General features: G+C 36.5%; 2 protein-coding genes across 2 annotated transcripts; both read left to right on the top strand.

Annotated features, from left to right (window-relative positions):
- Positions 1-903: 903 nt before the first annotated feature.
- Positions 904-12418, top strand: LOC143468601 (cubilin-like). The gene is made up of 37 exons (XM_076965931.1): positions 904-1175; positions 1374-1603; positions 1726-1882; positions 2035-2213; positions 2342-2477; positions 2620-2849; positions 2973-3129; positions 3282-3460; positions 3589-3724; positions 3867-4096; positions 4220-4376; positions 4529-4707; positions 4836-4971; positions 5114-5343; positions 5467-5623; positions 5776-5954; positions 6083-6218; positions 6361-6590; positions 6714-6870; positions 7023-7201; positions 7330-7465; positions 7818-7837; positions 7960-8116; positions 8269-8447; positions 8576-8711; positions 8854-9083; positions 9207-9363; positions 9516-9694; positions 9823-9958; positions 10101-10330; positions 10453-10609; positions 10762-10940; positions 11069-11204; positions 11347-11576; positions 11700-11856; positions 12009-12187; positions 12407-12418. Exons 1-37 carry the CDS (start codon positions 1100-1102, stop codon positions 12416-12418), a joined length of 6060 nt encoding a protein of 2019 aa, XP_076822046.1. The 5' UTR covers positions 904-1099.
- LOC143468302 (uncharacterized) lies at positions 12322-22317 on the top strand. Its single transcript, XM_076965429.1, has 31 exons — positions 12322-12451; positions 12594-12823; positions 12947-13103; positions 13256-13434; positions 13563-13698; positions 13841-14070; positions 14194-14350; positions 14658-14711; positions 14813-14940; positions 15048-15158; positions 15286-15457; positions 15542-15656; positions 15718-15865; positions 15962-16091; positions 16250-16446; positions 16590-16734; positions 16795-17042; positions 17114-17266; positions 17379-17548; positions 17693-17837; positions 17905-18068; positions 18206-18327; positions 18457-18645; positions 18829-19017; positions 19167-19355; positions 19429-19611; positions 19846-19966; positions 20147-20258; positions 20405-20628; positions 20691-20851; positions 21015-22317. Exons 1-31 carry the CDS (start codon positions 12418-12420, stop codon positions 21062-21064), a joined length of 4743 nt encoding a protein of 1580 aa, XP_076821544.1. The 5' UTR covers positions 12322-12417; the 3' UTR covers positions 21065-22317.
- Positions 22318-22928: the final 611 nt, after the last annotated feature.

Here is a 22928-nt window from a genome sequence, read left to right as displayed (position 1 = left end):
TGCTATTACGCTGAATACCATTCTTTGCGATGTAAAATCAACATCCTTGAAAGCTGGCGTTTAACTCAGGTATATGATATAGCAGTGGTACGGTAGCTATAAGCCTCTCGGATAGAATACGACTCCTCAAGTGGTCGATAAACTGCACTTGGCAGTTATAGCCACCATAGAAATGTCACAAATGGTAGGAGGTATATGTGACACTAAAGCATTCGTATTTTACTGTTTACGGAAGTTAATGGTACCAGAATAGGCCATAGCGCCAAACACCAATTATACTGAGCCTACCATCCCCTTTACCGATTTAATAACACCGACTAAAAATTAGGTCAGGCTTCTCTGTCTCAAGGTACTCGTGTTAGTCACTTAAGTACGCGTTAACCATATCAATTGTTACACTTCATTTAAACAACAACGTCATGCACATAGTTTTAAGATTGTGGCGTTGGACTACCGCCACCTATGTCATCATTAGCATTAAAATTACGCTTAATTATTGACCTCTTTTTGATTTAAGGTTAGCTTGCTTTTCAATCGGCTTTTCGCTTTAAACGTTTTTATCAGCGTCTTTGGCCAATGGCCAACTTTAGCAACGTGGAAGGTCTCATTGCTAAAGTTGGTTGCAGAGTAATTATCTCAAGAAGAAGCCAATTATAGTTGAAAGCGAAGCTTAAGTTGACAATTGTTAATTTATTCGATCATCAGAGTTGACAGCAATATTCAAAGTAATAAAGTTGTGGTATAAATGACTTGAGACATGATCAGTCAATTTTAGGCTTCCGATATAAACTTGCTGCATATAAACAACACCAATTGCTTGCCTTAAATGGTTTTGAAAAAAAATGGAAAGGAAACACGATTTGTGCGATCATTTCAAACAGGAAGCGACTTTCAAGGTTTGTTGTTTGTTTTATAATAATAAAATTGGAGAAAACTTTAAGCCTTCTGTCTAATAAAAGCTTCGGTTAAGGTTCAAAGGATAGACAATAAGGAGCGCGATAAGCGTGAAGGATAGAAATAAATAAGCAGAAATAAAATCAAAACCCAGAAACAGCAAGTTTTAGGAATTTAGGCGAATTATTTGTTGTCTGAGGCGAACATGCAGCGTAATGCTGGCAATCTCATTATTATTTTGAGCGTCGTATTCACTCTGTTCATCAGCTATTGCCACTCAAGTAAGTTGAGTTTGTTCTAAAACAACAATGAACAGAAAAGCTGGAAAACTACAAATTATGAAATAGGCCTATACAGCAGAACACAAGAAACTTCACGAATGAAGATATGTTACTTTCAGCAAATCAAACGGGAAACACGGAGTTTCAAAAATATTTCCGTGAGGAATCACTAATAACCACGGTACATATATTATTAAGCTGATGAATGTGGAACATTGGATTTCGACGCCGAACTCAACAAGGAAAAGCAAATTCAACAACCAGGTTATCCTGAAGATTACGGCAATTACCTGCAATGCTCGTACATATTCAGATCATCACCGGGAACTCGAATTCGATTTTGGTTCAATAACTTCGGGACTCAGAAGTGTTGTAGTACAAGTTCTTACACGATTATTAGAAACCCAGCATGTTGCGGATATTTCCAAGTAAGTCGAGTATAGAATGCAGACCTTAACTTACAAATAAAAAGACATAGATTTATCAATTTAAAGTAGTCAAAACTCGCTTTGTGTTTACGTTAAAAAAAGCATTTTTAATTTGTTTTCAGTATTATGACGTTGGTTCCATAATTAAAAACACCATAAACTTTCCGAAATCCGACGACACAAGCAGACATTATTCAAGCAGCTCAGAGATGTCACTTTACTTGCATTTGGCGAGAAATACAATTTATTCAGGATTCTCATTGACTTACACAGCAGTTGGTGAGACATTTTTGTTCAATCCACTTTATCTGTTGGTTATCTTAAACCTACCATTATCTGCAGCACTCCAAAAACAAAAAGATTCTTCTAAATTAAGAAACAACTAATTTATAACCGGCAATGTCTAATGCAATTTTCCTTATCACTTGCAGAGACATGTGGAACAGCTTTAAACACTTCAAGTCACTGGAAAAACATAACATCCCCAGGATTCCCTAATCATCATCATTCCAACCAAATTTGTACATGGACCATCACGGCTCCATACAATCACGTCATCAATATCTCAACTCATTTCGTCAATAACGAAACTTGCTGCACTCGACTTCAAGTAAGTTTATTACTGTCTGCTGACCGCTACTTTTCATTCATAAAATTTCATTGACGTTCATAATACATTTAAAAGGAATGGACTATTAACCCAAGTTCAATTGCTACGCTCAATAAAATAATTTGTAGGCGCGAGAATCTCGAACGGATCTTTACCAGCTAAGCACGGGTACACATTATCTATCACGTGGTACAAACCTGGCTATCGACTTCATTTCAGAGAAGAGTGTGATGAAGAAAGGATTTCGTCTTTCCTATAGAGCAGGTGTTGAAACTATAAGAACAATGAATTTTTTACAAAATGAATCAAGTTGACAAAGTCGTTTTATTTAATATTGTCCTCAAGTACTTTGTATAGGTTTTATGTAATAGTTTTAACATTTCTCCAATCCAGTTCTTGTATCTAGTTCACGTCTGTGGAGTTCTACATTTCGACGCCGAACTCAACAAGGAAAAGCAAATTAAACAACCAGGATATCCCTGGGAATACCCCTCCTACCTACAATGCTCGTACACGTTCAGATCACCACCGGGAACTCGAATTCGATTTTGGTTCAATAACTTCGGGACTCAGAAGTGTTGTAGTACAAGTTCTTATACGATTAGTAGAAACCCAGCATGTTGTGGATATTTCCAAGTAAGTCGAGTTTAGTATTCAGACCTTAACTTACAAATAAAAAGACATAGATTTATCAATTTAAAGTAGTCAAAACTCGCTTTGTGTTTACGTTAAAAAAAAGCATTTTTAATTTGTTTTCAGTATTATGACGTTGGTTCCATGATTAAAAACACCATAAACTTTCCGAAATCCGACGACACAAGCAGACATTATTCAAGCAGTTCAGAGATGTCACTTTACATGCATTTGGCGAGAGATACAATTTATTCAGGGTTTTCATTGACTTACACAGCAGTTGGTGAGACATTTTTGTTCAATCCACTTTATCTGTTGGTTATCTTAAACCTACCATTATCTGCAGCACTCCAAAAACAAAAAGATTCTTCTAAATTAAGAAACAACTAATTTGTAACCGGCAATGTTTAATGCAATTTTCCTTATCTCTTGCAGAGGAATGTGGAACAGCTTTAAACACTTCAAGTCACTGGAAAAACATAACATCCCCAGGATTCCCTAATCATCATCATTCCAACCAAATTTGTACATGGACCATCACGGCTCCATACAATCACGTCATCAATATCTCAACTCATTTCGTCAATAACGAAACTTGCTGCACTCGACTTCAAGTAAGTTTATTACTGTCTGCTGACCGCTACTTTTCATTCATAAAATTTCATTGACCTTCATAATACATTTAAAAGGAATGGACTATTAACCCAAGTTCAATTGCTACGCTCAATAAAATAATTTGTAGGCGCGAGAATCTCGAACGGATCTTTACCAGCTAAGCACGGATACACATTATCTATCACGTGGTACAAACCTGGCTATCGACTTCATTTCAGAGAAGAGTGTGATGAAGAAAGGATTTCGTCTTTCCTATAGAGCAGGTGTTGAAACTATAAGAACAATGAATTTTTTACAAAATGAATCAAGTTGACAAAGTCGTTTTATTTAATATTGTCCTCAAGTACTTTGTATAGGTTTTATGTAATAGTTTTAACATTTCTCCAATCCAGTTCTTGTATCTAGTTCACGTCTGTGGAATTCTACATTTCGACGCCGAACTCAACAAGGAAAAGCAAATTAAACAACCAGGATATCCCTGGGAATACCCCTCCTACCTACAATGCTCGTACACATTCAGATCACCACCGGGAACTCGAATTCGATTTTGGTTCAATAACTTCGGGACTCAGAAGTGTTGTAGTACAAGTTCTTATACGATTAGTAGAAACCCAGCATGTTGTGGATATTTCCAAGTAAGTCGAGTTTAGTATTCAGACCTTAACTTACAAATAAAAAGACATAGATTTATCAATTTAAAGTAGTCAAAACTCGCTTTGTGTTTACGTTAAAAAAAAGCATTTTTAATTTGTTTTCAGTATTATGACGTTGGTTCCATGATTAAAAACACCATAAACTTTCCGAAATCCGACGAAACAAGCAGACATTATTCAAGCAGCTCAGAGATGTCACTTTACATGCATTTGGCGAGAGATACAATTTATTCAGGGTTTTCATTGACTTACACAGCAGTTGGTGAGACATTTTTGTTCAATCCACTTTATCTGTTGGTTATCTTAAACCTACCATTATCTGCAGCACTCCAAAAACAAAAAGATTCTTCTAAATTAAGAAACAACTAATTTGTAACCGGCAATGTTTAATGCAATTTTCCTTATCTCTTGCAGAGGAATGTGGAACAGCTTTAAACACTTCAAGTCACTGGAAAAACATAACATCCCCAGGATTCCCTAATCATCATCATTCCAACCAAATTTGTACATGGACCATCACGGCTCCATACAATCACGTCATCAATATCTCAACTCATTTCGTCAATAACGAAACTTGCTGCACTCGACTTCAAGTAAGTTTATTACTGTCTGCTGACCGCTACTTTTCATTCATAAAATTTCATTGACGTTCATAATACATTTAAAAGGAATGGACTATTAACCCAAGTTCAGTTGCTACGCTCAATAAAATAATTTGTAGGCGCGGGAATCTCGAACGGATCTTTACCAGCTAAGCACGGGTACACATTATCTATCACGTGGTACAAACCTGGCTATCGACTTCATTTCAGAGAAGAGTGTGATGAAGAAAGGATTTCGTCTTTCCTATAGAGCAGGTGTTGAAACTATAAGAACAATGAATTGTTTACAAAATGAATCAAGTTGACAAAGTCGTTTTATTTAATATTGTCCTCAAGTACTTTGTATAGGTTTTATGTAATAGTTTTAACATTTCTCCAATCCAGTTCTTGTATCTAGTTCACGTCTGTGGAATTCTACATTTCGACGCCGAACTCAACAAGGAAAAGCAAATTAAACAACCAGGATATCCCTGGGAATACCCCTCCTACCTACAATGCTCGTACACATTCAGATCACCACCGGGAACTCGAATTCGATTTTGGTTCAATAACTTCGGGACTCAGAAGTGTTGTAGTACAAGTTCTTATACGATTAGTAGAAACCCAGCATGTTGTGGATATTTCCAAGTAAGTCGAGTTTAGTATTCAGACCTTAACTTACAAATAAAAAGACATAGATTTATCAATTTAAAGTAGTCAAAACTCGCTTTGTGTTTACGTTAAAAAAAAGCATTTTTAATTTGTTTTCAGTATTATGACGTTGGTTCCATGATTAAAAACACCATAAACTTTCCGAAATCCGACGACACAAGCAGACATTATTCAAGCAGCTCAGAGATGTCACTTTACATGCATTTGGCGAGAGATACAATTTATTCAGGGTTTTCATTGACTTACACAGCAGTTGGTGAGACATTTTTGTTCAATCCACTTTATCTGTTGGTTATCTTAAACCTACCATTATCTGCAGCACTCCAAAAACAAAAAGATTCTTCTAAATTAAGAAACAACTAATTTGTAACCGGCAATGTTTAATGCAATTTTCCTTATCTCTTGCAGAGGAATGTGGAACAGCTTTAAACACTTCAAGTCACTGGAAAAACATAACATCCCCAGGATTCCCTAATCATCATCATTCCAACCAAATTTGTACATGGACCATCACGGCTCCATACAATCACGTCATCAATATCTCAACTCATTTCGTCAATAACGAAACTTGCTGCACTCGACTTCAAGTAAGTTTATTACTGTCTGCTGACCGCTACTTTTCATTCATAAAATTTCATTGACGTTCATATTACATTTAAAAGGAATGGACTATTAACCCAAGTTCAATTGCTACGCTCAATAAAATAATTTGTAGGCGCGAGAATCTCGAACGGATCTTTACCAGCTAAGCACGGATACACATTATCTATCACGTGGTACAAACCTGGCTATCGACTTCATTTCAGAGAAGAGTGTGATGAAGAAAGGATTTCGTCTTTCCTATAGAGCAGGTGTTGAAACTATAACAACAATGAATTTTTTACAAAATGAATCAAGTTGACAAAGTCGTTTTATTTAATATTGTCCTCAAGTACTTTGTATAGGTTTTATGTAATAGTTTTAACATTTCTCCAATCCAGTTCTTGTATCTAGTTCACGTCTGTGGAATTCTACATTTCGACGCCGAACTCAACAAGGAAAAGCAAATTAAACAACCAGGATATCCCTGGGAATACCCCTCCTACCTACAATGCTCGTACACATTCAGATCACCACCGGGAACTCGAATTCGATTTTGGTTCAATAACTTCGGGACTCAGAAGTGTTGTAGTACAAGTTCTTATACGATTAGTAGAAACCCAGCATGTTGTGGATATTTCCAAGTAAGTCGAGTTTAGTATTCAGACCTTAACTTACAAATAAAAAGACATAGATTTATCAATTTAAAGTAGTCAAAACTCGCTTTGTGTTTACGTTAAAAAAAAGCATTTTTAATTTGTTTTCAGTATTATGACGTTGGTTCCATGATTAAAAACACCATAAACTTTCCGAAATCCGACGACACAAGCAGACATTATTCAAGCAGCTCAGAGATGTCACTTTACATGCATTTGGCGAGAGATACAATTTATTCAGGGTTTTCATTGACTTACACAGCAGTTGGTGAGACATTTTTGTTCAATCCACTTTATCTGTTGGTTATCTTAAACCTACCATTATCTGCAGCACTCCAAAAACAAAAAGATTCTTCTAAATTAAGAAACAACTAATTTGTAACCGGCAATGTTTAATGCAATTTTCCTTATCACTTGCAGAGACATGTGGAACAGCTTTAAACACTTCAAGTCACTGGAAAAACATAACATCCCCAGGATTCCCTAATCATCATCATTCCAACCAAATTTGTACATGGACCATCACGGCTCCATACAATCATGTCATCAATATCTCAACTCATTTCGTCAATAACGAAACTTGCTGCACTCGACTTCAAGTAACTTTATTACTGTCTGCTGACCGCTACTTTTCATTCATAAAATTTCATTGACGTTCATAATACGTTTAAAAGGAATGGACTATTAACCCAAGTTCAATTGCTACGCTCAATAAAATAATTTGTAGGCGCGAGAATCTCGAACGGATCTTTACCAGCTAAGCACGGGAACACATTATCTATCACGTGGTACAAACCTGGCTATCGACTTCATTTCAGAGAAGAGTGTGATGAAGAAAGGATTTCGTCTTTCCTATAGAGCAGGTGTTGAAACTATAAGAACAATGAATTTTTTACAAAATGAATCAAGTTGACAAAGTCGTTTTATTTAATATTGTCCTCAAGTACTTTGTATAGGTTTTACGTAATAGTTTTAACATTTCTCCAATCCAGTTCTTGTATCTAGTTCACGTCTGTGGAGTTCTACATTTCGACGCCGAACTCAACAAGGAAAAGCAAATTAAGCAACCAGGATATCCCTGGGAATACCCCTCCTACCTACAATGCTCGTACACATTCAGATCACCACCGGGAACTCGAATTCGATTTTGGTTCAATAACTTCGGGACTCAGAAGTGTTGTAGTACAAGTTCTTATACGATTAGTTGAAACCCAGCATGTTGTGGATATTTCCAAGTAAGTCGAGTTTAGTATTCAGACCTTAACTTACAAATAAAAAGACATAGATTTATCAATTTAAAGTAGTCAAAACTCGCTTTGTGTTTACGTTAAAAAAAGCATTTTTAATTTGTTTTCAGTATTATGACGTTGGTTCCATGATTAAAAACACCATAAACTTTCCGAAATCCGACGACACAAGCAGACATTATTCAAGCAGCTCAGAGATGTCACTTTACATGCATTTGGCGAGAGATACAATTTATTCAGGGTTTTCATTGACTTACACAGCAGTTGGTGAGACATTTTTGTTCAATCCACTTTATCTGTTGGTTATCTTAAACCTACCATTATCTGCAGCACTCCAAAAACAAAAAGATTCTTCTAAATTAAGAAACAACTAATTTGTAACCGGCAATGTTTAATGCAATTTTCCTTATCTCTTGCAGAGGAATGTGGAACAGCTTTAAACACTTCAAGTCACTGGAAAAACATAACATCCCCAGGATTCCCTAATCATCATCATTCCAACCAAATTTGTACATGGACCATCACGGCTCCATACAATCACGTCATCAATATCTCAACTCATTTCGTCAATAACGAAACTTGCTGCACTCGACTTCAAGTAAGTTTATTACTGTCTGCTGACCGCTACTTTTCATTCATAAAATTTCATTGACGTTCATAATACATTTAAAAGGAATGGACTATTAACCCAAGTTCAGTTGCTACGCTCAATAAAATAATTTGTAGGCGCGAGAATCTCGAACGGATCTTTACCAGCTAAGCACGGGTACACATTATCTATCACGTGGTACAAACCTGGCTATCGACTTCATTTCAGAGAAGAGTGTGATGAAGAAAGGATTTCGTCTTTCCTATAGAGCAGGTGTTGAAACTATAAGAACAATGAATTTTTTACAAAATGAATCAAGTTGACAAAGTCGTTTTATTTAATATTGTCCTCAAGTACTTTGTATAGGTTTTATGTAATAGTTTTAACATTTCTCCAATCCAGTTCTTGTATCTAGTTCACGTCTGTGGAATTCTACATTTCGACGCCGAACTCAACAAGGAAAAGCAAATTAAACAACCAGGATATCCCTGGGAATACCCCTCCTACCTACAATGCTCGTACACATTCAGATCACCACCGGGAACTCGAATTCGATTTTGGTTCAATAACTTCGGGACTCAGAAGTGTTGTAGTACAAGTTCTTATACGATTAGTAGAAACCCAGCATGTTGTGGATATTTCCAAGTAAGTCGAGTTTAGTATTCAGACCTTAACTTACAAATAAAAAGACATAGATTTATCAATTTAAAGTAGTCAAAACTCGCTTTGTGTTTACGTTAAAAAAAAGCATTTTTAATTTGTTTTCAGTATTATGACGTTGGTTCCATGATTAAAAACACCATAAACTTTCCGAAATCCGACGACACAAGCAGACATTATTCAAGCAGCTCAGAGATGTCACTTTACATGCATTTGGCGAGAGATACAATTTATTCAGGGTTTTCATTGACTTACACAGCAGTTGGTGAGACATTTTTGTTCAATCCACTTTATCTGTTGGTTATCTTAAACCTACCATTATCTGCAGCACTCCAAAAACAAAAAGATTCTTCTAAATTAAGAAACAACTAATTTATAACCGGCAATGTCTAATGCAATTTTCCTTATCACTTGCAGAGACATGTGGAACAGCTTTAAACACTTCAAGTCACTGGAAAAACATAACATCCCCAGGATTCCCTAATCATCATCATTCCAACCAAATTTGTACATGGACCATCACGGCTCCATACAATCACGTCATCAATATATCAACTCATTTCGTCAATAACGAAACTTGCTGCACTCGACTTCAAGTAAGTTTATTACTGTCTGCTGACCGCTACTTTTCATTCATAAAATTTCATTGACGTTCATATTACATTTAAAAGGAATGGACTATTAACCCAAGTTCAATTGCTACGCTCAATAAAATAATTTGTAGGCGCGAGAATCTCGAACGGATCTTTACCAGCTAAGCACGGGTACACATTATCTATCACGTGGTACAAACCTGGCTATCGACTTCATTTCAGAGAAGAGTGTAATGAAGAAAGGATTTCGTCTTTCCTATAGAGCAGGTGTTGAAACTATAAGAACAATGAATTTTTTACAAAATGAATCAAGTTGACAAAGTCGTTTTATTTAATATTGTCCTCAAGTACTTTGTATAGGTTTTACGTAATAGTTTTAACATTTCTCCAATCCAGTTCTTGTATCTAGTTCACGTCTGTGGAGTTCTACATTTCGACGCCGAACTCAACAAGGAAAAGCAAATTAAGCAACCAGGATATCCCTGGGAATACCCCTCCTACCTACAATGCTCGTACACATTCAGATCACCACCGGGAACTCGAATTCGATTTTGGTTCAATAACTTCGGGACTCAGAAGTGTTGTAGTACAAGTTCTTATACGATTAGTAGAAACCCAGCATGTTGTGGATATTTCCAAGTAAGTCGAGTTTAGTATTCAGACCTTAACTTACAAATAAAAAGACATAGATTTATCAATTTAAAGTAGTCAAAACTCGCTTTGTGTTTACGTTAAAAAAAGCATTTTTAATTTGTTTTCAGTATTATGACGTTGGTTCCATGATTAAAAACACCATAAACTTTCCGAAATCCGACGACACAAGCAGACATTATTCAAGCAGCTCAGAGATGTCACTTTACATGCATTTGGCGAGAGATACAATTTATTCAGGGTTTTCATTGACTTACACAGCAGTTGGTGAGACATTTTTGTTCAATCCACTTTATCTGTTGGTTATCTTAAACCTACCATTATCTGCAGCACTCCAAAAACAAAAAGATTCTTCTAAATTAAGAAACAACTAATTTGTAACCGGCAATGTTTAATGCAATTTTCCTTATCTCTTGCAGAGGAATGTGGAACAGCTTTAAACACTTCAAGTCACTGGAAAAACATAACATCCCCAGGATTCCCTAATCATCATCATTCCAACCAAATTTGTACATGGACCATCACGGCTCCATACAATAACGTCATCAATATCTCAACTCATTTCGTCAATAACGAAACTTGCTGCACTCGACTTCAAGTAAGTTTATTACTGTCTGCTGACCGCTACTTTTCATTCATAAAATTTCATTGACCTTCATAATACATTTAAAAGGAATGGACTATTAACCCAAGTTCAGTTGCTACGCTCAATAAAATAATTTGTAGGCGCGAGAATCTCGAACGGATCTTTACCAGCTAAGCACGGGTACACATTATCTATCACGTGGTACAAACCTGGCTATCGACTTCATTTCAGAGAAGAGTGTGATGAAGAAAGGATTTCGTCTTTCCTATAGAGCAGGTGTTGAAACTATAAGAACAATGAATTGTTTACAAAATGAATCAAGTTGACAAAGTCGTTTTATTTAATATTGTCCTCAAGTACTTTGTATAGGTTTTATGTAATAGTTTCAACATTTCTCCAATCCAGTTCTTGTATCTAGTTCACGTCTGTGGAATTCTACATTTCGACGCCGAACTCAACAAGGAAAAGCAAATTAAACAACCAGGATATCCCTGGGAATACCCCTCCTACCTACAATGCTCGTACACATTCAGATCACCACCGGGAACTCGAATTCGATTTTGGTTCAATAACTTTGGGACTCAGAAGTGTTGTAGTACAAGTTCTTATACGATTAGTAGAAACCCAGCATGTTGTGGATATTTCCAAGTAAGTCGAGTTTAGTATTCAGACCTTAACTTACAAATAAAAAGACATAGATTTATCAATTTAAAGTAGTCAAAACTCGCTTTGTGTTTACGTTAAAAAAAAGCATTTTTAATTTGTTTTCAGTATTATGACGTTGGTTCCATGATTAAAAACACCATAAACTTTCCGAAATCCGACGACACAAGCAGACATTATTCAAGCAGCTCAGAGATGTCACTTTACATGCATTTGGCGAGAGATACAATTTATTCAGGGTTTTCATTGACTTACACAGCAGTTGGTGAGACATTTTTGTTCAATCCACTTTATCTGTTGGTTATCTTAAACCTACCATTATCTGCAGCACTCCAAAAACAAAAAGATTCTTCTAAATTAAGAAACAACTAATTTATAACCGGCAATGTCTAATGCAATTTTCCTTATCACTTGCAGAGACATGTGGAACAGCTTTAAACACTTCAAGTCACTGGAAAAACATAACATCCCCAGGATTCCCTAATCATCATCATTCCAACCAAATTTGTACATGGACCATCACGGCTCCATACAATCACGTCATTAATATCTCAACTCATTTCGTCAATAACGAAACTTGCTGCACTCGACTTCAAGTAAGTTTATTACTGTCTGCTGACCGCTACTTTTCATTCATAAAATTTCATTGACCTTCATAATACATTTAAAAGGAATGGACTATTAACCCAAGTTCAATTGCTACGCTCAATAAAATAATTTGTAGGCGCGAGAATCTCGAACGGATCTTTACCAGCTAAGCACGGGTACACATTATCTATCACGTGGTACAAACCTGGCTATCGACTTCATTTCAGAGAAGAGTGTGATGAAGAAAGGATTTCGTCTTTCCTATAGAGCAGGTGTTGAAACTATAAGAACAATGAATTTTTTACAAAATGAATCAAGTTGACAAAGTCGTTTTATTTAATATTGTCCTCAAGTACTTTGTATAGGTTTTATGTAATAGTTTTAACATTTCTCCAATCCAGTTCTTGTATCTAGTTCACGTCTGTGGAATTCTACATTTCGACGCCGAACTCAACAAGGAAAAGCAAATTAAACAACCAGGATATCCCTGGGAATACCCCTCCTACCTACAATGCTCGTACACATTCAGATCACCACCGGGAACTCGAATTCGATTTTGGTTCAATAACTTCGGGACTCAGAAGTGTTGTAGTACAAGTTCTTATACGATTAGTAGAAACCCAGCATGTTGTGGATATTTCCAAGTAAGTCGAGTTTAGTATTCAGACCTTAACTTACAAATAAAAAGACATAGATTTATCAATTTAAAGTAGTCAAAACTCGCTTTGTGTTTACGTTAAAAAAAAGCATTTTTAATTTGTTTTCAGTATTATGACGTTGGTTCCATGATTAAAAACACCATAAACTTTCCGAAATCCGACGACACAAGCAGACATTATTCAAGCAGCTCAGAGATGTCACTTTACATGCATTTGGCGAGAGATACAATTTATTCAGGGTTTTCATTGACTTACACAGCAGTTGGTGAGACATTTTTGTTCAATCCACTTTATCTGTTGGTTATCTTAAACCTACCATTATCTGCAGCACTCCAAAAACAAAAAGATTCTTCTAAATTAAGAAACAACTAATTTATAACCGGCAATGTCTAATGCAATTTTCCTTATCACTTGCAGAGACATGTGGAACAGCTTTAAACACTTCAAGTCACTGGAAAAACATAACATCCCCAGGATTCCCTAATCATCATCATTCCAACCAAATTTGTACATGGACCATCACGGCTCCATACAATCACGTCATCAATATCTCAACTCATTTCGTCAATAACGAAACTTGCTGCACTCGACTTCAAGTAAGTTTATTACTGTCTGCTGACCGCTACTTTTCATTCATAAAATTTCATTGACCTTCATAATACATTTAAAAGGAATGGACTATTAACCCAAGTTCAATTGCTACGCTCAATAAAATAATTTGTAGGCGCGAGAATCTCGAACGGATCTTTACCAGCTAAGCACGGGTACACATTATCTATCACGTGGTACAAACCTGGCTATCGACTTCATTTCAGAGAAGAGTGTGATGAAGAAAGGATTTCGTCTTTCCTATAGAGCAGGTGTTGAAACTATAAGAACAATGAATTTTTTACAAAATGAATCAAGTTGACAAAGTCGTTTTATTTAATATTGTCCTCAAGTACTTTGTATAGGTTTTATGTAATAGTTTTAACATTTCTCCAATCCAGTTCTTGTATCTAGTTCACGTCTGTGGAGTTCTACATTTCGACGCCGAACTCAACAAGGAAAAGCAAATTAAGCAACCAGGATATCCCTGGGAATACCCCTCCTACCTACAATGCTCGTACACATTCAGATCACCACCGGGAACTCGAATTCGATTTTGGTTCAATAACTTCGGGACTCAGAAGTGTTGTAGTACAAGTTCTTATACGATTAGTAGAAACCCAGCATGTTGTGGATATTTCCAAGTAAGTCGAGTTTAGTATTCAGACCTTAACTTACAAATAAAAAGACATAGATTTATCAATTTAAAGTAGTCAAAACTCGCTTTGTGTTTACGTTAAAAAAAAGCATTTTTAATTTGTTTTCAGTATTATGACGTTGGTTCCATGATTAAAAACACCATAAACTTTCCGAAATCCGACGACACAAGCAGACATTATTCAAACAGCTCAGAGATGTCACTTTACATGCATTTGGCGAGAAATACAATTTATTCAGGATTCTCATTGACTTACACTGCAGTTGGTGAGTTGTTTTTATCTTTTTTTATTTTCTTTTTTTTTTAAGAAATGCGTTTTGGTTCCAATGGGATTGTTACCGAAATTTTGAACGATCTTGGTATATCAAAGTTTGGTCAAAATAATATAAGAAGCTAGTGCCATATTCAACATTCCGTTTATTATACCCGACGGGTTTTTTGAAACCTTAGAATGCTTTGTTTGTTTTCATGTAAAACGTACACTTATCCTTTCAGTAAATAATCAAATAACCTAGTTTGGGTTTTATGGATTGTTTCTAGTTGATTTGAAGATTTAATTTTTCAACCTTTCAGGAGATATAACATCAACAACTCCATTGACCACAAGACCGCCTTCAAAACCGCCTGGTGAGGTTTGAGGTTATTACTTCGTCTTTTGAAGTAATCGTAACTTGTTCTTCCAATCACGATTGAATTTTGCTTTTAAGTTGTAACTGTAATGCATTTAGGTCATTGTTACGTCAGAGGAGACCCCCATTATCGTAGCTTCGATGGAAAAAATTTTAATTTTCAAGGACCTTGCTCGTACACTTTGGTCAAAACTTTGTCACAAGCTGGCAACAGTTTCCTGCTAGAGGTTTGTGTCAATGACGTCACTCTCTTACAGGATAACAGCTTCAAAGCACACGATAAAGGACTAATACTATAAGTTCTTTATATTTTAACACTTTGACTCGACTTTAGGCCGAGAACGAATACAGGGGCAGCAATACAAGGGTCTCCTATTTAAAGAACGTTTTCTTTACACTGGATCAAAATTCCCGAGTTGAACTCGCAAAAGGTCGTATTTTAAAAGTAAGTTTCCAACGACTACTCAATGCAAAGTTTATTGAAATATTTCAGCATATGAAGGTGATACATACAATATGTCGCACCTACCTGCATTTGAAATAGACAAAGTGTTATTAATAATTATACTCAGATAAACGACACCGTGGTCAACCTTCCTTATGTTAACAACCAAAGTGGCATCAATATTCGATTCAGTGGACGCATGATCGTATTGGTGACGTCATTCGGCCTAAAAATATCCCATGACGGTAGTTCTTATCTGAGAGTTGAAATTCCCAGTTATTTGAGTGGACAGGTTGAAGGTTTGAGAAGATGAAAATGAAATAAACATCTCAGTTGTTGTAAGTGTGACGTAATCGGTTGCATTATGAATGATTTCCGTTTAGGGTTATGCGGTAATTTCAATGGCAATCCAAATGATGATTTTATGAACAGAACATCAGGAGATTTAATCGCGAGTATTTCACAGTTTGCAAATCAATATCGAAGTTCAGAGATAGAGTAAGTGGATAAGTAAAGCAATTACATGAGAAAGACCTGTATAAATTTTCTTTTATTTCAGTTGCAATTTTCCAATTAAACCACACGACGATGATGAAGATATTTGCTCTGAAAACGAAAGAGCAAAGTTCGGAGGATTTTGTTCCGTTTTAAACGGATCCTGTTTCTCACAATGTCACCTACATCTCGACCCAGTTCAATATTATGAGGTGCAATAAGATAAACGTGGATCACGATGCGGTAACAATTGATTAAGGGGCTTTGTTCCACATACATCACTGTAAAATCCCTCGATGGTGTTACAGGACTGTTTATTTGATGCGTGCGCTTTCCAAGATGCCATAGATTCTCTGGAGAACAACGTTGGCGCTTATGCCAGGGAGTGCCAAGACATGAACGTGACAATATGCGACTGGAGAAAGCTAACTGACACACGTAACTAGATTTTAATTTTAATTTTAATGAAGTGTACTCTGTAGTTTAGCTGAAGTCGGATAAAATGCAAAGAAAATGTTTTAAATACCAAAATACAAAACATCGATAAGCGGCAAAACTCTTGATATGAAAAACTGAAGCAGATGTTTCTTTAATAGCTTTATTCTGCCCGCCCCACTCCCACTACTCCCCGTGCATGTCTCGTTGCCCGGCAATGTGTGTGTATCATGATACGTCATCGTGTGATCGGTCATGCGTGGAAGGATGTGATTGTGACGAAGGTTATCTGCTCTCTAGCGATACGTGTGTAAAGGAAAGTGAATGTGGATGTATCCATGATGGAAGATACTATAAAGTTGGTATTCGGAATATTTTACCATATATGGTATGATTGTGATTATGATTATTCTAATAATCATGATTGTTCTAACAGGCAGGATGGCATCGGTTTTTTTATTGCATCATTGCAATTGTTTTGATTATCACTTAATTGCGCAGGCAAAGCAATCCTTTTACAATGATGTCGACTGTACGTCAAAATGTACCTGCCGAGGTGGGATTGTGACGTGTGCGATGGCATTGTGTGGTAGCGGTGAAAGATGCGGACGCGATGATAAAGGAAGAAGAGCTTGCATCCCTCTAGGTATGAATAAAAGCCTGGAACAAAACTGGACTTACCGATAAAATGCGCGTTCTTCCTCAGGTCGAGGGATTTGCTCAGCCTGGACGGACCCACATTACAAGACATTCGACGGCAGGTTGTTTGATTTCATGGGATCATGTTCGTATTACATGGCCAGGACACATCGATTTAGTACCTCGGATACAAGATGGTTCTCCATCGAAGCCACCAATGAACATAGAGGATCAAATACACGCGTCTCCTATCTCAGCTACGTCACAGTACACTTATATAACAACACAGTTCGTCTTGATAAAGATCATTTCGAGGTTAGATTTACCAAAGATCATTTTTACTTTCCATGATAGTGCTTGTTTCCAAGCCATCAGTTCATTTCAAGATCAATGGGGCCACTGTGCAAGGATACGATTCCGATCAATTTATGGTGACGTCATCAGGTCGATTTTTGATGCTGACGACAGAACATGACGTGCGGGTGTCCTTCCAACGAAATCGACTAACCGTTGATATTCCAAGTACTTACATTGGGGAGGTGAAACTTCGCTGATTACATTGTGTTCCATGATACTTAAATATATCGAATTCATCAGATACGATCTGTATTGCATTGCAACTGCTTATATTGTACCATTTTGTTTTTGTAGGTTCAAGGTTTTTGCGGAAGTTACAACAACAATCGAACGGATGATTTTGAAACTGTTGCTGGAAAACTTACTAATGACGTCAACAACTTTTCGTTAAGCTACCAAGTCGGGGAATGCCCTGACCCAATACCTGAACCGTTTCTTTGTTCGGAAAGGGATCGAGAGAAATGGTGAGTGCGACATCGTTACCGGCAAGTTTTGCGACAATTATGGCGTGACTTGTAACCTTTATCTCATTTCTTGTCAGCTCATGGCCCTAAAAAAGTTGTTTCTATGTAAGTACGAGGTTTTTGCTAACGATTAAATCGCAACAGGGGTGCCGCTGACTTCTGTGGGGTTTTGGTGAATCGAAGTGGTTTGTTTGCTCAATGCCACCACTTGGTAGACCCAAACTCATATTTCCAAACTTGTTTAACCGATCTTTGTGCTACAGACGGCGACCAGGACATCTTCACCCAGGTATGTGCTTATACTTAGAAACTGAAATTTTCTGATAATACATTGCAAAGTTGCTTTGCTTTCCAAGGCCCTGGAAAGCTATGTAGCTGCTTGCCACGACAATGGGCTCGATTTATGTGATTGGAGGCTCAAAAGCGGAAGAGAAAACATTGTGTGTCCCTCCAGAAGTCGCTATGTTTCATGTGCATCACCTTGTTCAGACACTTGCGCCAATCCCTTCACTTCTTCCAAGTAGAGTTGCAAATTTTAAACTACCACTTTGATTATTTGATTTACTCACTAACCCACAAGTCGCTTAATATTATTGGTAATTTATTGTCAGGTGCTATTGAGCTTAGCAGTTGAAAGAGTTTCAAATTGTTTTACAGTTGCCCTTTGAAAGGATTTGTCGAAGATTGTGTTTGCAACGTTGGATACATTCGAGACGGCGATTATTGCATTCGAAAATCTGAATGTGGAAACACTGTAAATGGAACATATGTTAGCAAAGGTGAACCATCAGTTTCGCTTAGTGTCCTGTCTTTTGATTTGGTTGCATTGTACTTATACATAACATACTATTGGATGTAAATTGCGTTGTTATAGCATCGATAACTGTAACATGTTGATTCTTTTCCAGTACTCAAAGATCTGGTTCCCATAAAAATTCGAGTCAACTTCACACATACCTACCACATGATGGTGTCAGTAAGCATAAAAGAAAGATTTAGGTTGTTTGAAAGCGAAGTTGTTGACGTCACACATGGAATATTTCTGGAACTTTCACGACATGCTTACTTGATTAAACTAGTCAGCATTAATGCGTTCAGTAAGAATGTTATTTTATTTTTACCCATTTTATTGTTTGTTGTTTCTGTTAAAGCTGAATAAAGTTTAAAAATCTAACTTTTAACTACTTTAATCGTTTAAATTTTCACATTTTTCAAGCATTTTTCATAAAATCATCTTTCGTTCCATTCTTCATAAAAAATTAGATTGTTGTTATTTTCAGTTCCACAAAGCGGGTTTAAAGTTAACATACGGGTCGACTTCACATGGAGCTATCGCGTCATGTTAAGCAGTTACGTGATTGAAAGATATCGAATACGAATTCATGAAATAAATGACGTCACACTAGATATATTCTCGGTGATAGAGCAAGAGACGAGTTTGTTCTGGTTATTTGAAGCAGGAAACGAAGGTAAATAAAGCTTGTTATATTTGCATAAGAGAATACCTTGTCGTATCCTGCACGCAGGACCGTATTCTCATAAAAGTCCTTGACCGAATACAATTTTTCAGCAGAAACCTTAAGCAAAAAAATAGACTTTCTAAAAGACATCTTTTCAGGTCCACCAGAAGGCGCTGACGTGATAATTAGAGTTGATTATATGCGGGTCTACATCGGTTTTTTGCCAAGTCAAGTTGTATCAGAATATCGATTTAATCTTTTCGACGTTAATGACGTAACAAGAGAAATCTACGCTCGGATTCTTGAAAATTCACTTGTTACGCAACTTTCACAAATCGAAGCTTTTGGTTTGTTTTGCAAAATACTTCTAAATATAATTTTTAGCTAAAATACAACTCAAACAATCATTTGCTTCCACAGTGCGTCCTCCCGGTATTACGGCGACTGTCCGTGTCAACTTTTCTCACGTGTTCCGCCTTCATATACCACCACAAGTCATCGATGATTACATCATCAAGATTGATGTCATAAATGACGTCACAGAAGAAAAGTTTGTAGAACTTGGTGTTCTGGCTTATATTGTCCAGCTTGTCAGTGTACCAGGTAGGATTTGCCTCCTAAAATTTATTCACTGCTTTAGAACAACGTTAAACTATTGCAGTGTTTTGAATGCTCGAAACAACTGGTATATACGATTGAAATTCCTTTATATTCCGACACGCTCAAGGAAACATGAAAAGCATTTAAACGAAACACTGATAACAAGTATAAAGTTATAAGATGATCAACACTGCAAATAATAATTAACATAAAAGCTGCTTTGCTGTATGTTTAAAGCGCCGCCAACTAACGAGGATTTCCTTCCTCACTGCACGATTCGTCAGGCGGTCACGTGGGTGTTGAGTTGCGAGCATATTTTCTCACGACCTCAACCCTGTCTTGGTCCTGTAACATGCAGGTAGTTTTTAAAATAGGTCAGATAAATGATGAATGAAGTCTAGAATTCCAACGTAACCTTCAATAGCGAAAGTATCGTGCTTGTGAGCACATGGTGGTGAACAGTTGCTTTAAACAACTTTGCTACTTAACGGGCTTACATCTGACGAAACAACCCAAACATCAACCTCCTTGTGTAAAGGTACAAGCTGGATGAACTTCTGCGATGCGTTGGAAGCCAAATCTACCGATGCAAAATCGGACAGGGACCAAATAAACTGGACAGTTTAAATTTGTCTTGGTTTAACTCAGACGTAAGATTGAGCAGAAAATGCGCTATTTACTAAGCAATCATGAAACTGCATGGTCGTATATTTCTGTAAATCTAACCCTAATTAATAACTTTCTCAATTGGAAATGTGTGCCGGAAATTAAATTTAAGTGAGTTGTTTATATTCAGGCTATTCTCGCGGCTCTTAGTGACGTCACAATGCAATCTGACCATCCGCCGAACATGGAACTTATTACTTTTTGTTTTCACGCCGATTCAAACTTATCCTACCCTCACACAATTGGAAGACAGTTTAATCAGTGTGACGAAACAATACTTGATGACTTAGTAGAAAAGTCTAAAACCTTTTATTATGACTTCACAATGGCACAAAGCCGAAAGGAAATTTGCTCGTAAGTTTTAGCGTATTGGGTTTTGATGTTGGATTTCAAAGTGAAATAAAACGCGTTTTTAGATCGCTTATGGGCCTAAAAGTTTGGTTTGTGGACTCGGTCAAGTCGAGATGTACTTTTGATGACTTTGCTGGACTATCAGAATCTGCTGTTAATTATCTCAGTAATTTTGTAAAAATCGTCGTGGAAACCCTGGAAATCTTTAATTTTTCAACGTGTCGAGGTTTGTGAAATGTAGCTATAAAAAATTTTTGCTTGTGATCAGCAAAATCGACGTCACAAACTTTTGCTCTGCTATTGTCATGCAGTTCGATTAGACGATTGTTCCATTTCAATCTATAGCCAAGTCAGTTTTCATCAGATGCTGTTTGATTATTTTTCTACAGATGAAATGGAGGCGAACGATTGGTTCAGTTGCAAAAGCGATCGACCTTGAATTCTCAACTTAATGTTGAGTACAGACGTCATCATTTCCTATATCTTGTCAATCATTTTAACAAAACACTTAACCGTTGATTCGCTTCATGACCGTTCTATAAACTTGTTGTATATTGTATAAAATTTTTAGAAATTCTTCACAAGCTTTATATTCAAGAATGGAATATAAACCTTTAACAATATAAAATTGTTAGATTTGGTAATTAATCTGGTTACTGAGAAGTCAATACATTTAAAGAAAACAAACAAAAGCAGTAATATAGTTGGAAACTTGGAATGTAGATGGAAAATAACGCATGAAAGTCCCCAAATGATTTCATTTGTGACGTTTCCTTTCGTCACTGATAAAATTTGCGACGAAACGAGCTTTTGAAAAATAACAGCTGAAAACAACTTTGTTGTTTGACCATGGATGTTATTTTGTATACCATTTTACGTATATCATCATTTGTATACCATCTTATTATTACCCTGAACCGTGAGGTTTACGTCGTTTGACAAATCAATTGCATGCATGTAATTCAATTATATGACGTCAGGCTTCTGCAGTGATTAATGAAAGAAAATTTATTTTATGCAGTTACGATTTTTTGTGCTTTTTTATGTTGAAAACAAGACTGTTTTCTTTGTTTAGGGCCTTAAGTTTGTGTGGTCTTACGATCTCCTACGAGGTTACATGTTATTTTGCGGTCTCTATTTTTTCGGTGACAAAAGCTGGGCGTGTATTTGTGGATTTTGGATTAATTTGTGGCTTGACGCTTCGATACGGTTGACTACACAGCTACTACGTCACTTTCCCAATTAGTGGGTGGCCAGCGGGCATTGTTGTGTAGAGCATGGCGCGACTGATTCTATTCGAGGTGTACAAGCTCAGAGTGGGGAACTTCGTTTGTGTTCTTTTAAATTGGTTCGCTGTAAAGAATTTTAGTCATTGTTTTAATGTACGAGTCCTTTAATGACTTTCCTACGAAATTTCTGTGCACATCTGATCATTTTATAATGTTATTAGTGTTTTACATCTTGTGTTTGACAACAAACGCTGTGCTACATTTTAGCCTTGTTTATTATACGCAACCAAGTTTCTATTATTTCCTAATTACGTCAAACGTTACCACAACGTCAAATGAGCCTCTCTCAATGGTCAGTCTAGCATTTACATTCATACCGAATATGTCTTAGCGACGTCCTCTGAAAGTGTGTTCAGTTGTAAATCAATAATTTAACTATATTAAAGAAACTGTCAGTTGGTTATCGTATTGTGATGCCCAACTAGTCTATCAGTGGTTACCGAACGGGCAAAAGAATCCTAGTTGGTACAATATGTCAATATGTGATAACATGCAAAGTGCCATAACATGGTTTGAGTCATGATCAGCCTATAGTAGGCTTCCAATATGTATATAAACAGCGCCAATAGCTTGCGGTAAATTGTTTTGAAAAAAAGTGGAAAGGAAACACGATTTGTGCGATCATTTCAAACAGGAAGCGACTTTCAAAGTCCATTGTTTGTTTTAAAGTAATAAAGTTTGAAAAAACTTTAAACGTTTTGCTTAATAAAAACATGGATTAAGCTTCAAAGGATAGACAATAAGCAGAAATTAAGTTAAAACGCAGAAATATCAAATTTTAGGCGTAACTCAATTATTTGTTGGCTGAAGAAAACATGCAGCGTAATGCTTGCAACCTCATTATTATTTCAAGCGTCATGTTCACTCTGTTCATCAGTTGTTGCCATTCAAGTAAGTTGAGTTTGTTTCTAAAACAATAGAAAATAATAGAATAAAAAATAATAGCTTCAATAGAAAAGCGAAAAAACTACAAGATATCAAATAGGCTGAATCCATACAACTAGCACACAAGAA

The sequence above is a fragment of the Clavelina lepadiformis genome, chromosome 8 (assembly GCF_947623445.1).
Source record: "Clavelina lepadiformis chromosome 8, kaClaLepa1.1, whole genome shotgun sequence".
Taxonomy (NCBI): Eukaryota; Metazoa; Chordata; class Ascidiacea; order Aplousobranchia; family Clavelinidae; genus Clavelina; species Clavelina lepadiformis.
This window is presented reverse-complemented; position numbering and strand designations above follow the sequence as displayed.